This window comes from Rhinolophus sinicus, chromosome 4 (assembly GCF_057876585.1).
Source record: "Rhinolophus sinicus isolate RSI-liver-muscle chromosome 4, RSI-T2T, whole genome shotgun sequence".
In the NCBI taxonomy this organism is placed as follows: Eukaryota; Metazoa; Chordata; class Mammalia; order Chiroptera; family Rhinolophidae; genus Rhinolophus; species Rhinolophus sinicus.
The window spans coordinates 94036323-94052260 of NC_142504.1; the positions used below are offsets into that span (position 1 = coordinate 94036323).

At 37.8% G+C, this 15938-nt stretch overlaps 1 protein-coding gene and 1 long non-coding RNA gene across 4 annotated transcripts in view; one reads left to right on the plus strand and one right to left on the minus strand.

Annotated features, from left to right (window-relative positions):
• Window positions 1-8221, minus strand: part of RIT2 (Ras like without CAAX 2) — a 315277-nt gene extending 307056 nt beyond the window's left edge. For 2 of the 3 annotated variants that reach the window (XM_074340045.2, XM_088797974.1), the window contains exon 1: window positions 7874-8221. In XM_074340045.2, coding sequence (XP_074196146.1) covers window positions 7874-7976 — 103 coding nt within the window. In that variant the 5' untranslated portion in view covers window positions 7977-8221. The remainder of the gene's footprint in view (window positions 1-7873) is intronic. The other variant, XM_019739662.3, reaches the window with a different exon arrangement.
• LOC141573147 (uncharacterized) overlaps window positions 7953-15938 on the plus strand; it is a 58084-nt gene continuing 50098 nt past the window's right edge. Inside the window, exon 1 of the long non-coding RNA XR_012498758.2 lies at window positions 7953-8087. This is a non-coding gene — a long non-coding RNA (uncharacterized LOC141573147). The remainder of the gene's footprint in view (window positions 8088-15938) is intronic.

A 15938-nucleotide genomic window follows, 5' to 3' on the forward strand; every position in this document is an offset into this window, starting at 1 on the left:
TTTACCAGCAGTTTACTGAACAAAGACTTCTCCCACTCACCACAGCATATCTAACTAGTTAAAAATCCTTGTCTGGTGTTCCACTGTGAGACCACAATTTGCCTATACAATCTCATTTGAGTTCAATTCAGGAATTTTTCCCTAGGATTCCAAACCTTGTGTGGCCTGTGATTCCTCCCTCAATATAACATCCCCAGAGATACAGAGGCCACCCTCCTGAGTGTACACCTGCATATGCACGCCTGCTCCAGCAGAGTCCATCCTTCACACCTACTCCAAGGAAAACCTGGTACATACTGCTATGCCTCCAATGCACTTGGCAGTGGCAGGATGATGAACCACCTGTGAGTGTGGTAGAGACTAGAACAGGTCATATTCCAATGCTGGTGCTATGGCGTTAGCTGGAGCAGGGTTATGGCAGGCAGAAAGGGCAGCAGGGATGAGCTGGCACAGTTGCCAGTAATGACACTTAGCTGGTGCCTGCTGATGAACCAGAAGAGCAGATGGCACCATTTGGTGACGGTCATCAGAGAGCTGACATTTATGAGCAAAGCCTGAGTGACTGAGTTGATATTGATGGGCTTTGCAAAAAAACAGCCAAATTCAATAAGAAAAGCATTTCCTGCATACTTTAAGCGATGCAGAGGACTGCCATCCATCAGTGTATTTACAGTCACAACTGCATCACACTGTACAGACACCTCCACTCAAAACCAGTCCCCATCAGCAGCCTAACGTCCAGTTAAGAGAAACAGATTTTATGCTGGTTTATGGGAAGCTTCGTGGCATAATGGGAAAAAAAAAAATCTACGCTTTAGTAAGTCAGGAGGCTTCTGGTTCCAATGCTACAACTGAGCAGCTGAGCCACCTATGTTAGGTCACTCAAACTTCCTGACCACAGTTTGCATTACTTTCAGATTCTCTTGTGTACATCTCTATGTTTGTACTTAGCCCACTGCAATACGATTCATCCTTTTTACCCCCAGCTCAGGGCAGGAGTGTCTAATTCTTGGTAATAGTTCAGAACCATTCACAGGTCTAGGTACGCAGGTACACACACACACACACACACACACACACACACACACACACACACCATCTATTCTTACTAAATGAATGAACAGGGAAGGTATTTTCCATTTGTAACTTGTAGTTTCTATCAACTACTCTTATCTCTCTCTCTCTCTCCCTCTCTCTCCCTCTCCCTCCCTCTCTCTCCATCTCTCTCCCCCACACACAGACATACAGTTGACCCTTGAATACAGGAGGGTTTAGGGGCACCGACGCCCCATCTAGTTGAAAATCTTCATATAACTTTTGGCTCCATTCAAACTTAACTAGCCTACTATTGAGACAATATAAACAGTCGACTAATACGTATGTTGTGTTATATGTATTATATACTATATTCTTACAATAAAGTAAGCTAGAGAAAAGAAAATGTTATTAGAATCATAAAGAAGAGAAAATACATCTGCTGTATTTATTGGGAAAAAATCCACATATAAGTGGACCCCGCACAGTTCAAATCCATGTTGTTCGGGGCTCAACTGCGTGCGTGTGTGTGTGCGCGTGTGTGTGTGTGTGTGTGTGTGTGTGTGTGTGTGTGTGTGTGTAGAGAGTGAGAGAGAGAGAGAGAGAGAGAGAGAGAGAGAGAAAACATTCTCCCTATATCAGCACCTAATAAATTTCAAAAGTTCACCTGATATTTTCAGAAACTTGTTTACTTTCTTCATTAGCATCACCCCAGTTTTAATTTCTTATCATTACTGGGTTATTTGATTTTCTCAAGTTGAGAGGATTGTCATTTCTTCTCTACATGATCTGGGCCCCTAGGGGCTCCTGAATAGGCCAGAACATAATATGTCTTTGGTACCTACATGTTGAAATGTTTGCTCAGAACTTCCCATGCTACCCCTCACCCCACCTAGTAAGGATTTGTGTGTAGAAAATTAATATTTGTCAAGTATTTTGAATTTGTCTGATATCTAAAATATACCTATGAAGATTCAGTGGAAGTTAGAACTCAGGTTCATTGTACCAGCTCTCAAGAAATAATATAAAAACTCTCAGGGTGGGGAAAACGTAAATAGTATAATCATGAAACTTAGACATATACGTGTAGGCACCTCATATAATATTAAATTATATTCATCATTTAATATCTTTGTCTCTGGGCATGTCATGTTACTTTTTTTTCCCATGGGCCTCAGTTTTCTCATCCATAAAATGCAGACACTAATGTCTACTGCCCAAAATCAAGGTGAGGATTAAATGAGAGCCAGGTGAATGTGATAGACCATTAACCACTGGGACACCAGAGCAAGAGTGTAAGTGTCAGGAGCCCGGCACCACGTGGGTAGTCAGAGACCAAGGCAAAGGCATTCATCTCTAGGCACTTTCTCTGCTGAAGACATAGAGTTATACTAATTCTTTTTCTTTGTCAGTGTAAAATCTGTAAACGCATATAATCTTGGAAATATTGTCAGCCAACACCTTCACCTAAATTGTACTTTCAATCCTTACTTGAGCAAGTGGATATCAATTTGCTTTTCTACTGAGCCTTTTTTGAACCTCTTGGCTAATTCTTGCTGACAGCATTGCAGTGAGTGACCATCGGCAGTGTAATTAGGGTAGTGACAATTAAAGGTGAGAGCAGAGGGCCCTCCAGTCTTGAAATGATTTTATTTTTTTCCCTTGTTTATTTGTTCTCTTGCCTTCACAACGCAGAGCATTCAAATAACACTTGGTCATGATGTGACAATTGTTCCATGTTGTCAGATCCAGAGTTCTGCTAATGAGGTAAAAACAGCCTCAGCGACATGAATGATTCACTTCGTTGTTTGCCTTGATTTAATTCATCAAATAAAGCCTCGATTTTCACCCTTTTTATACCAATTCACTGTGGTTGGAGAAGCTGGTTTGTGCTTTCTCTTTACCTCAGAAAATATTGTTATTGCTTTCATTTTATAATCCCTGCTACACAAAACTCTGATGTACAAAAGAGACAAATTGCCGAAGGATGTGAGGCAGAGAATGATTGCTTCTTTTACAAGTGAGTTTTCCCTTTACGAAAAACTCACAATGGGTGCCCTCTAATAACTTCTGAGTTCCTTAATACTTTTTATGTTTTCAGCTTCTTTGTTTTCTGTTACCTTTAAGTCTCCTAAGATATGATTTAAGCAAAAGTTAAAGAGACTTTTTAAGATTTTTTAAAGTTGAAAGAGAGATTTTCCCAACTGCTCCCAAAGACACTAAGTTATAGAGTGTCAACTTATAAAAAATTATAACCCCACCTTCCTTTTTACTTTTGCATGCTCTGCTCCCGACAAATTGTTTTCCTCTCCAACCCCACTTCTCCCTATACTTTCCCTTCTCAACCTCAATAAATCCTACTCTTCCTTCAATACAAAATTCAAATATCATCTCTGCTGGGATTTCTTCTTAACTTTCGCATGCAGATTTAGCCACCCTTACCCTGAGCTTCCACAGCTCCTATTCAGAGGCCTAATATAAACTTATCATCTTGTAGTATACATTATATTTTCCCCCCATGAGACGGTTCACTCTTAGAGGGCAGGGATAGTGTCTGGAATAGTACTTAGGCATAACCCTACCCCATTTCCCAATGACTTGCATAGTATTTCATACCTGTTTCACACTTCACAATGTTTCACAGAAAATTTCACCAAGGTAATTGCAAGACGTATCCTAGAGACTGGAGAAGAATATATAGATCTCATCTGATCTTTGGATACTTTCTCTACTTTGCTCATGAAATTTGATGGGAAAACAATTTAGAGTTAGTGTCCTTTTCCTAGTTCTTAGTTATTTCTGTGTACCCTTGGACCAATCTCTTAACATTTCTCTGCCTCAGATACTTCATCTGAACATAGGGAGTAAATGACCTACTTACCTCCTTAAATTATTTTATCCTCAAATAAGATCATAGAATAGATAAAGTGTACTTTGGAAAATAAGATCTTATTAGTACTGAATTAGATATTCTGGATAATCTGAGTCTGCACTGGGAGAAACAAATGTAAATACAAGGAAAGCAAGCAGACACTAATTCTCTATCATTGAGGAACAGCCTTTATAAACATCAAACCACAAAGACATAGAGAAGTCAATATTTAAAGCAGTGATAAGGGTTGTTTATACTCCATTAAACTGTTAAACTATAGCTGGGAGATTTTTATTTTTTGTCTTTTTTTGAGGGAGGGGAAGGGATGGTACACAGTGGAACAAAGAGAGATAGAAGCCTAAGAATGTGCCCTGCTTACGTGAAATTCATTGGATAATTGGTTCCATTTTTATTTAGCTTACCCTGTGTAAAAATTTTGGTGTGACTGAAAAACAGCTTCAAGGGGATCAGGAGGGTTGAGTTCTAGCTGCGATTCTTCCACTACCATATGTGTGAATTTGGCAAGTCCTTTCACGCTTGCTGCTTCCTTTTCTCCACCTTTCAAATAGGGTGGAAACTGTTTCTTATTTATCCTGTGTTCTCAGCACTTATAGCATTCTTGGATAATGTTAGGTATAATAATTTGTTATATAAATATAAACACAATATAAATGTATGTTTTTATTTATATAAAATATAAGTACTGCGTATAATGTACATTGATTTAAAGACTAAAAATGCATAGATGCGTAAATGAGAGTGTTAGTCTAGATGGTTTAGATCTCTTCTAAATATAACGTTCAGGAGGTAGAGGATGCAATACCAACTGCCCTGTTTTTTTAATAACAAGTGGTGGGATTCTTTGCTCTTCTTGCCCAGGGTGTTAAAACATAATGTAATAGAGTTAGATAAAATTTCACAGAACTCTATACAATATTACTTCCATTACCAGGCACAAGTTGTTTCCTTGGGCCTCGGTTTTTCCATCTGTAAAATGGCAACACCTAATCAGATTGTGGAGAGAACTGAATATAAGCATGAAAAACATGTAGCCCATACCGGCCACATAGTGGATGCTTCATAAACGTTCATGCCCTTCTTCTTTCTCCTCTGTAGTAACTTGTACAGGGCCCATACATAGTACATGCTCAATAAATAGTTGACTGATTATTTGTGGTTTGAAATTTCTCACACATAGTACATGTGTTCACCTACACATTTATATCTTGTGGGAATTTCTGCTCCACTAAAGTTGCAAATCCTTTCAAAATTTCCTACTCACCAAAATATGTCTTAGTAAAACATGGATAGAGAAAAACCCTAATTTCTTAGTAAGCATAGAAAATCTCCAAGGTTTTGTTCATTTAAAAGTTAAGGTCCCTGTAAATTGAGTTTTTCATTCATGTTCAAGGCTGACTCAGAACTGACTCAGAATTTGAAATAGATAATAGCTTGCTACATCTTTAATTTCTACAGAATAGCAGACTTCTCCTTGAAATCCCTTCACATAATCCAATATAATTGGCTTGTATGATCCTTTCATATAAGCCCCTGAAATTGTGTGAAGGAAAGTAAAATGTACTTCCATTAATCCAGACCTTCAGCAATATAAAAAGTGTCTTTTTATTTAAAAGACAAATACTTTTGTTCATTTGAAAGCAAACATTTTAACCTTCAAGATATTGAGAATCAGTACTTGAGAATATTGAGAATCAGTACTTGAAATTTTGTGTACCAAATGAATCATAGGGACAAAGCCCAAGGGTAAGACATGTTTCCATCACTCTGATTCCAAATTTTTAGCCTTAAAATCAGCATTCCAAGCTTGGAATTGTAGTATGAGTTATATTCTCTCTGACAGTAACAGCCAAGTATGCTATTTATAAAATCAGTACAACTGAACTATTTATCCTCTTCTATTCTCAATCATCTCTGAGGTAAGCTGGCTACTCCTGTCTTGATCACACTGGAAAAGTTTTTTTTGTTTTTTTGTTTTGTTTTGTGTTTTTTCCAAATATTTAATTATGGACTGGCTTCTTTTGTACAAAGTGAAGGTGAAAGGAGCCCAGGTCACTCTACCCGCCATTTTGTTATGTCAAAACTTTCTAGTTATTGGAGAAGTGACAATGACCAGTCAGTACAAATAACATAAGGGGGCGGTCAAAAATAGGAAACCTAATATCACCTCCAGGATGAGTATATTGCTGAAGGATCGGCTTATCCAATATTTCTTCTCTCCAAGTTTCATTGCCATGGAATAAACGACTAAAAACTAGTCACTCCTATGCTCCCCAAACCACTGGTAAAACAAGAAAATACCAAGCCAGCAAACAAAAAGGTAATGTACCCAGCAAGCATGAGTATAGTGTGGGACCATTGCAGCATCTCTCTGACTTCACAAGCTGATGGTGGCACTTCTGTTGATTAGTCTCCTGCCTTTTCCTTAGATCCGTTTCTCTCTCTTTCTGATATTTTATTCTCACATTATTTCTTCTTCATTGTATCAGACGATTCTTGCAAAGCATAATTTTATTTTATTTTCTCTGTATCCTTCGTCCTTTCTCCCTCCCTGATCCTCACCTATTTTGATTCTTTTCCTTTCAAACCATTACATTTTTTAAAAAAGGAGAGAGGTTCTACAAATTCCTCATTCACACATATTTGTGAAGCTTTTCATGTCATCTTTCCTTCTTAGGAGAGGTGACTAATTTTTCTCACTTTGACATACATATAGCGATTTACCACATCCAGTTTTACCTACTTTTTTCTTTCGGGGTATTCAACTTTAGGTCTGTTGCTATATTTCTAACTTTTTTACTTGCCTGTCTGCTAAAGTGGCACTCTCTTTGCCCCCTCTTTTGCTGATCAACGTATCATTTATGGACCCACTATCAAAGTTATCAGCTTTTTTGGTGGTGGGGGGGAGCGTTCTATACCAATGATGATGGCCTCAACTGTGAATCTTTTTGCCAAGGCCCAGAACCATTGATTTTTTTTAGAAAACTTTTTGTTCATTCTAACTTTAATATTTCTTCTGTCTTCTGGCATCCCCAAAGATATAGCCCTATGGGGGTCTTTTTATCGTAAAAAAATCATATTTATCTATTTATGTTCTAGTGATATCCACAGCTCCAAGATATCCAACATTTAATCAGCCTCAAACACTACTACGTATCTGTTTCTTTAATTTGTTATATTTGGCCTTTTAAACCCCTCAAGAAACGCAACCATGACAACTGTTTTTTGTGTCTTTTTCTGTATTAACACCAATTTACCACTCTTAACTTCATTAGCACCCCATATTTTTTATTCTTGTAGTTTTCTCTTTTAATCCAGTTAACCACAACATTTGGCTTGATTACTGCAGAGGACCCACAATGAATATCATTCCTTGAACAGCTATCACTTTCAAAAACCAACTTTCCTTTTGGAATTCAAAGCCCACACATGCTATGTTAGATCATAGACAAGGAAAAGGAGACAGGAAGCCCCTAATCAAAGAAACAAACATAACAATCAGCTTTTATAATCCTGAATGTGTGTCTGTGTTTGTAATCTGTGTGTTTCATTGAATATTAACAGCACTTTATGTGAATATTTTTGAGAACAGGAGCACATTTTCTCATACCATGATTATTTCATAAATATCATGTTATTATTTAAAATAAAAACATATAAATTACCCAGCAGGAAATCAAAGGGAAAAAACAATCCTCTTAAAGTTCTATATGCCATCACTGGCTGTCTCCCAATTCTCCTGGCTAATCAGTATCTCTTTAACAGTCCTTACACTCATAAACATCCTGTCAGATACTTGGTGTCTAACTGCTACAGCTAGCTAACCTCTGACACCATCAGCATTATTACTCTTACTGGTTTTTTGTTGTTTTGATTTTTTTTTTTTAAATAAGTAGCATTCCCTGTACAGAGGTTCCACCTTCCCCAGCGTTTGGTATTAAAACTTACCGCTTTTACCAACTCCCCCTGCTCCCAGCATTACCACCTTGTACTCTCTGGACCCGCCTGATGCGCTGCTGGGGGAGCAGCTGGCTTCGTTTTCTACCTCCATCTTCCCCGAGGGACCAGAGGAGAATGAAGAAGGAAAAAGTCACCCGTGTCAGGTGCTTGCTTAGATATTAAGCAACTCTAAAACTGTGTCAAAAGAAAGGTTTAGTACGAGGTAAGAACCATCAGCGTCGGACTGGCTGCTGGTCCTGTGCTCGCGGGTCTCATAGCAACCACTTCAATTGCTTCCAATAAAAATCTGGCTTTTACCTACCCTCCCTTCCTTCCGATCCCTCACTCTTTCAAGTCTCCCTGCGATTTCTCTCTCTCTCTCTCTCTCTCTCTCTCTCTCTCTCTCTCTCTCTCTCTCTCTCTCTCTCTGTCTCTCTCTCTCTCTCTCTCTCTGTCTCTCTGTCTCTCTGTCTCTCTCTGTCTCTCTCCCTTCCCTCCTCTGTTTCTTTCCCCAGTTCCCTTCCTCACTCTCTCCTTTCTCCTTCTTGCCCCCTGCACGGTCCCAGTTGTCAGAGGCACGCATAGTTGGCTGCCTTCCAGGCTGGGCTGCTACAGTGGAGTGAATGTGAGACTTAGAAGATTCTGTGTCTCACTGGCTGATTTCTGTAGTTACAGCTTCAGAGACGCTATTTTCCTCTAATCCGACTCAATTAACTAAGAAAGATGTCTGTTGCTTATTTCCTTGCTTTGTATCACCATCTTTTTGCACAGTTCTCATTCTAGGAAAAGGGTGGCTACCAATTTAGAAGAAAAACAAACAAAACAAACTGATCTTTAGTATTATTGAAATAATAGCTGGCTGGCATAAACTGTGTCAGCTCACTTGACAGCTGCAGTTCTAACATGAGGAGATATTTGAATTAGGTCATTGTCATGTTTGAACATGGCTCATCCTCGTCGGTACCAGGTTATTAGGAACCGCCTAAAACACAAGGATCCTGCAAACATTAAAGAGATAATTAAATAATTCTGCTGACAATGATGGTAGCATTAAAGATCACAGAAGATGATTTCTCAAATATCCACACTCCTGCCTCTTATCTGAATTCTTTTAAAGCTTTATGGTCTTTGCTTTTTTCTGGAAAGCTTCTAAACTACAGAAGATCTTAGAATGCTTTCATTGATTCTTAATTGTCATAGATTCTATCCTTCAAACAAGACGAGGAGGATGTTCTGTAGGTTTATTGTCTATTTTCTGGTTGTGAAATTGTATGATTAGAGGCAGCCAAGAGTTTGGTGTCCATAAGCTTCTCTTTCTATCTAGATTTTAAGATCCTCTAAGAAAGAAACTACATTTAATCAGTTCCTTATGACTACAGTATACAGCCAAGTGTGCACAGAGTAGGTGCTCAATATAGTCTTACTGGTAATTGGAGAGGTATCATATAGTCACAGACAACAGCACAGGCTCTGGAGCCTGATTGCCTGTGTTCAAATCTGATCTCAGACACTTACTAGCTGTGTGACCTTGGGTAAATTAATTGACTTCTCTGTGTCTTAGTGTCTTCATCCATAAAATGGTTTATCAAAGCCCTACTTCATTAACTCATTAAGTGAGTTGTATGCATGTACAGTGCTTAAAACAGTGTCTGACAAATTGTAATCAGCATATGCGTAAGTGTATGACATTATGATTATTATATTATTGTTTTGAGTTAGGAGTGTTCCCAGCCCACTGTATATAAGCACTCACCAGAAGAGAAGATCATCTCTTCGTGTGTTTATTGGCCTCTGTATATCTTCTTTGTTAAAGCATCTGTGCAAGCCTTTTGTCTATTTTATATCAAGCTGTTTGTTTTTGTATTGTTGAGTTTTGAGAGTGCTTTACATATTCTAGATGTAAGCCTTTTATCAGACACCTGTTCTGAAAATATTTTCCCCCAGTCTGTGGCTTTTCTTAACAGTATCGTTCTAAGAGCAGGAGTTTTAAATTTAGATGGAGTCCAATTTGTAATTTTTTTTCTTTTGTGGATGATCCATTGGGTTTTAAATGACACCTTGTCCAATGATTTTATTCCCATTTCTCTTTTCATCTTTGTTACTCCTTCATTGGAACTTTGCTTGTTGTCATACTACTTTTTATTACCTCCCAGAGAGTAACTGCTAAGTCTGTAATTCTAGACCCAATTTCCCCCCCTGAACTTCAAAAGTATTTCCAAAAAAACATCACTCTTATTCTCAATAACAAAGCCAACCCTGCCTCTGTCTTTGTAGGGACCACTACCTCCTTCCAAGTCCTAGCTTTACATTTGCCTCTTCTCATATTTGACCTCCATGACTGAAAGAACTTCCTAACTTATCCTGCCTGAGTACAATCTACCTGCCCTATTCCCCTTTCACATCACTCAATTCATCCTGTACACGGATGTCAGGGAAATCCACCTAAAATGTCAACCTGACTGACTCTGTTGTACACATATTCATAAATCACATGCCTAATAATACAATCCAATAGTTCAGAATGGGACACAGAGATGCAAAGCATTTATTCTAGATGCATGCCCTCACACTGGATAGAACAAAGTCAGGCAAAGTGGGCTGCTTGCCTTTCCTCCAACAAAACTGTCATTTCCGTACTTGGATCTAACAAAACCTATAGCTATATTATAATTATCCTGTAATTGACTCATTGAAACTTTATTCCTCAATGAAAAGAAATATGTAAACAATAGCATTTAGCTTCAAGGTCTTTCTGGATTTGGTTTCTACTTCTGGTGTAGACATTCTTATGACATTGAGCAAATTACTTACCCCTCTAGCTATCAGTCCCACCATCTGTTACTCTGTTTTCCATGTCAGCCATTCAGATTTGGTGGTAAAGTACAGAAATTGTCATGCCAGCTGTGTCCTTGGTGCTGTTTTTTTTTCCCCCCTACATTTTAATATTAAGAGAGGGGAGTCCATGGAAATGTCCTTTAACAGTAAATAAATGAATGGCTTGCCAAATATCACAGGGGCACTGTGAGAGGGAAATTTAACTAGTGAATGTGCTTTCTTCTCAAGAAAGGATTCTAACGCTACTGATTTTCAGTTTTAGTTAGTGAACTTTGTGAATTTGAATGATTTGTGCTTGGTCCAGTGCACCCGAGAGTCTAATGTATGTGTTTGGTGTGTGTTTGATGTATGAGTGTGTGTGTGTGTGTGTGTGTGTGTGTGTGTGTGAAAGAAAGAGACAGAGACAGAGACAGAGACAGAGACAGAGAAAGACAAAGGTATCTTTCAGGTCTGTAAATGCTGATTGAAATGGAATCTTTAAACAACCAAAGTCATTACATGGCAGATTAATTTGCTCTCTGGAAAATTATTAGATGAAGATTGGGAGGTCCAAGATGGTGGTGGCATAGCAAGACGCTGAACTCTCCCCATCCCATGACTAAACTCAAATGTACACATATACCGGGGGTGCCAAAAAATGTATACAAGTGGACACTTGGGTCAACATTACTCAAGCAGTAGTTCACCAGAATCAGAAGTATGTGGACGCTCATGGTAACCACTCTGAGCACCTTTTGTAATTGCAGAAGTCAAACGTGACTTGTATTCTTTTGTTATCGATATATATTGAGTATTATAAGTTTAATCGTTTTTTCCTTTCTTAAAATGTGTATACAATTTTTTGGCACCCTTTGTATAGAGAGCAATTACTCTTGTGAGACAACAAATGGCTGACTGAATAGTTTCTGAGCAATAAACAAGAGAAAGAGGCTGACTAGAGAAGGATGGGAGGTCGAAGGCCCTGGGAGCCCTCTGGGAGCTGTGGAAACTTGTGAGAACTCTAGACTGCAGAGTAGCCCATGTGTTCTATTGTTTACATTTCCCTCCACTCCTTTAGGGCGGGTAGGAGCTCTATTCCAGTTCTTAGACCTACCCACTAGATCTTAGTGGTGCTTTCCTGGCTACATTGCCTGGAACATTTTGCCCCTGAACAAATGGAGCAAGCAGGAGCGAGAAGGTGTCATCACCTAAGGCCAGTGCCGCAGGCTCCATAAGTGGCTGTTTAGCTCCAAGTGACTTCCCAAAACTACTGGGCACATGGAGCCTACACAGAGGTCTCTTCTACATGGAATCACTTCTATACAAATGACAAGAGATAGACTGTATACAGAAAGCTGGCAGGCCATGAGAGGTCTCTGGAGACTGTGGGAATTCTCTAGCGTTGGAAGGGCCTGTATCAGCCATCGTTAACATCCCCTTTTACCTCCATAGTGTGGGTGGGGGCTGACCTACAAAGTCACTCCAGTGTGTTCCCAGACACATCACCAGAGCCCATTTTGGCCAAAACAAAGGAAGCAGGCAAGATCAACAAGGAAGTACTACATGTACCCAACCTCCCCATGCTGGACAAATGAGGCTCGGTAGGTCAGTGCCAGATGCCTTGGGTACCCACTTGGTTCCTACCAGCCAGCCAAATCCACGTGGCACATACAGCTTGCACAGAGGCCACTGCTATATAAGGCCACTTTTTCAAAACTGGGAGATATAGCTGTTTTGTCTAATTCATGCAAACAAACATAGAAAGTCAAACAAAGTGAAGTTTGCATTTGCTTCCTCTAACCTACCCTGACAGTCGCCATCCTTTTTGAAAGTCACACAATTCCCTTTGAACACCCATCTCCAGTAGATGAAGAACCCAGTGGTCAGTGTTCATTCAGAGCCACTCAATTCCCTGAGCAGGACTCAAATCCTTCTTAGAGGACAAAAGGGGAAACAAATTTAACAAGCAATTCTTTCAAATAAGGTCATTCATTCTATTAATATGGATATATATTGAAAATACTTCAGGAACTGCTAAAGCATCCAGTAATTGTGATAGGTCTGTAAGGAAGAAGTTTGACACATCCTCGGTTCTTTTCTTACCTCTCCAATCACTGACAGGCAGAGTTCCTGACACCCTTGTCTGCAAAGCCACTCTTCCCCTAATTGGAGCATTTATTACAAGTATTGCAATGATTTATTTACATTCCAGTTCACCTTACTTAAAAAAAAAAATGATGACCCTGCCATATTCATTTTTCTCTCTCCAGAGTTTAGCACAGTGTCTGGCATGTGCTAGGTAACTAAGACTTGTTTTGTTAAATGAGGGAATTAATTACATCAGTGGGTGACTGTTTGTTGCCACTATTAATGAAATTAACCTTTCAAAGTTTATTATTTACTATTTATGCCCTAATTAAAAAAATAAATCATGGAGGGAAAAGATAGTTAGCAATGTGGTTGATAACCTCTGGGTAAATTAATGTTTGGCACGCACATTCTCACCATGAGATATAACAGTATTGCAAAGTAGGAGCTAGCACAACTTCTCAGGACAAAAAATAAACTGGAAACATCAAAGCCAAGGCATAAACAGAAAAGAGCTAATTTTGCAAGTGGGAAGCAGAGTTCTATCGGCAAAGCACAGATTTCTCTACCATATTGACCTCATAAATATATACAGTAAAACTCACAGTAGGTGGTAATACTTCTGGTTGTGGAAGTTTTCACCTTTCTTCATGAAGACTTATTAAGACTGAAATATTTGGAAAGAAGGATTTTACACGTAATCTAAATAACCTGCATCCATTCATTCAACAGAGATTCATTCATTAAATGTGGATTGATTTGCTCATTCTCAAATTCATTCATTCAACTATGTTAGTGTTTTCAGAAAAAGAAAGGAAAACACGATATAGTCCATGAGTTCAGAGTGATTATACCCATGTCTGAGAGAAAGATACCTGCATACCAGCCTCTGGAAAAAGCCAGCATGTGACAGGTAATAGAACAGATGAATGAATGAATGAATGAATGAATGAGCAGAGTCTGATACAAATATGGGGGAAGGAGAGACTGATTTAAAATAGGAAGACAAGGTGAGGTGTTAAGGAAGGGGGATTACCTTGTGCTAGATTTAAAGTCGGAGTTTAAATGGGAGAAATTACAAAAAACAAAACAAAACAACAAAAAAAAACCTAGTGTATTCAAAGTTTAAAAAATCAAGTATTTAGTGAATTGCAAGTCAATAATATATAGTTGATGCATAAGAACATAAGAACACAATCCAAAAGATGGACGGTAGGTGAATCATGAAGAACTTTAAATTACAGTATACAGAGTTTGGAATTAGTTTTTGTTATTTTTTATTTTTTAGGTTTTCACCTTTATCTTTAAGCAAAGCATGATGCCCACTTTAGAGTAATACAGTGAATACTACAAGCTCTGATTGGAGGAAAATCAGGGTCTGGCTCAAGTTATTTTTCTTCCATTAAACCTTTGTGTCTTCCTCATGGTTCAGTGTGGAACTAAGCTAAATTTCTATATATTTATTATTGTTGTAATCACTAATTTGATACTTAGCATTCCACAATTTACTAAATTGCAGCAATTTTTTTGAGAAAGAAGCCCCTGTTACTTTTTTAAAAATTGTATTTCCCATGGTTCTGGGCCCAGGTCTTGACATATCATGAAGGAGAAATAAAATAAATAATTTAAAAAAAAAGACAAAAAAAAATAAAATTAAGACTTTTTTTTTATTAGTTTCAGGTGTACAAGACAATGTAATACAATGTAATAGACATTTACACCCCTCACAAAGTGATACCCTACCCCCCAATCTTCTACCCCTCCGACATCATATCTAGCTGTTATAATTTCATTGACTCTATTCCCTATGCTGTACTCCAAATCCTGTGACTATATATATATATATATATATATATATATATATATATATATAATTATAGTTGACATTCAAAATTATTTAGCTTCAGCTTCAGGTGTACAGCACAGTGGTCAGGCATCTACATCAGTTATGACTTTTTTTGACCAATATTCTTCATAGTAAAATCTGATAGTAACCACTACCGACTGCAACTTTTATTATTCAGTTACCAGAATTCACTTTCACTTTGTAAAAGCAAAATAATAGGCTATTTAACACATGGACAAGATAACGGAGTCAATGTTTAAACCATACAAAAACATTTTTTTTTTACATATACTAGCATATTAGAGAAATAATATATAAATTTTCTATCTGAATTTATTGACCAGAGATTTCCACTGTCTTCCACTTTTATATACGTATGGTACAGTTATAATTACTGTATGTAATGATGTCTCTGAAGCTATGTGAGATCCTGTAACACAATATTCAAAAATATTTAATTTTATTCAGTATAATTTTGATACAATCTACTTGTTATAGTTTTACCTTGTAATACGTGCTATCAGTTAATTATCAATTTGAATTGTTGAATATCCACAGTATAGTATTGCATTCAAATTCTGGACAAATAAGAGGCTCCTGTAACTACCTTAATGCACAAAATAGTACTATATGAGACTTGGTAGGTACTTATGATTTATAATATTGTATTTAGATGATTTTATATTCCATTGCAAATGTCACCACACAGCTTTGCCATTAACATTAAGATAATAGTTTCCTAGTACTTAAAAATTGAGATATTAAAATTTTATCAAGAGTTAGTTGTGAGACTGCCCAATTTCCCCTGAGATAGGAAATTAGAATTAGGGCGGTGCCTTGGATACACTGGTGTAACCTTCCATCTGGGGAAGAGATCTCATATTCACTGATTATTCATCTATTCTTTGATTACTGAGTATCAGAGTTTATTGCTTTACAAAATAGGATACCACAACCACATAAGATAGTGAAAAAACATTCAGATTTTGGTGTAAGAGAGGGCCCATTATTGATCTGATCTCTTTTGATAACTTATTAACAGTATGAAAATGGACAAATCTTTTTAATTCTCAGAGCTTTAGTTTCTAATCTGCAAATCAGAAACCTACTATACTTGGGTTTTGTGAGGTTCAAATGAGATGATATAAATTCAGTTCCTGGGAACATTCATTAAAGGAATAAAATTAAATATTAGGAAGTTCATTCATTTATCAAACACTACTTAAGAAAGAGAGAAATAGTGTGAGGGTTTTGGTCATTTCAGTCCCATGCGAGGTGAAGCAGAGACAGGTCAGTGAGAGAGGTACACAGTTTATACAAAATCAT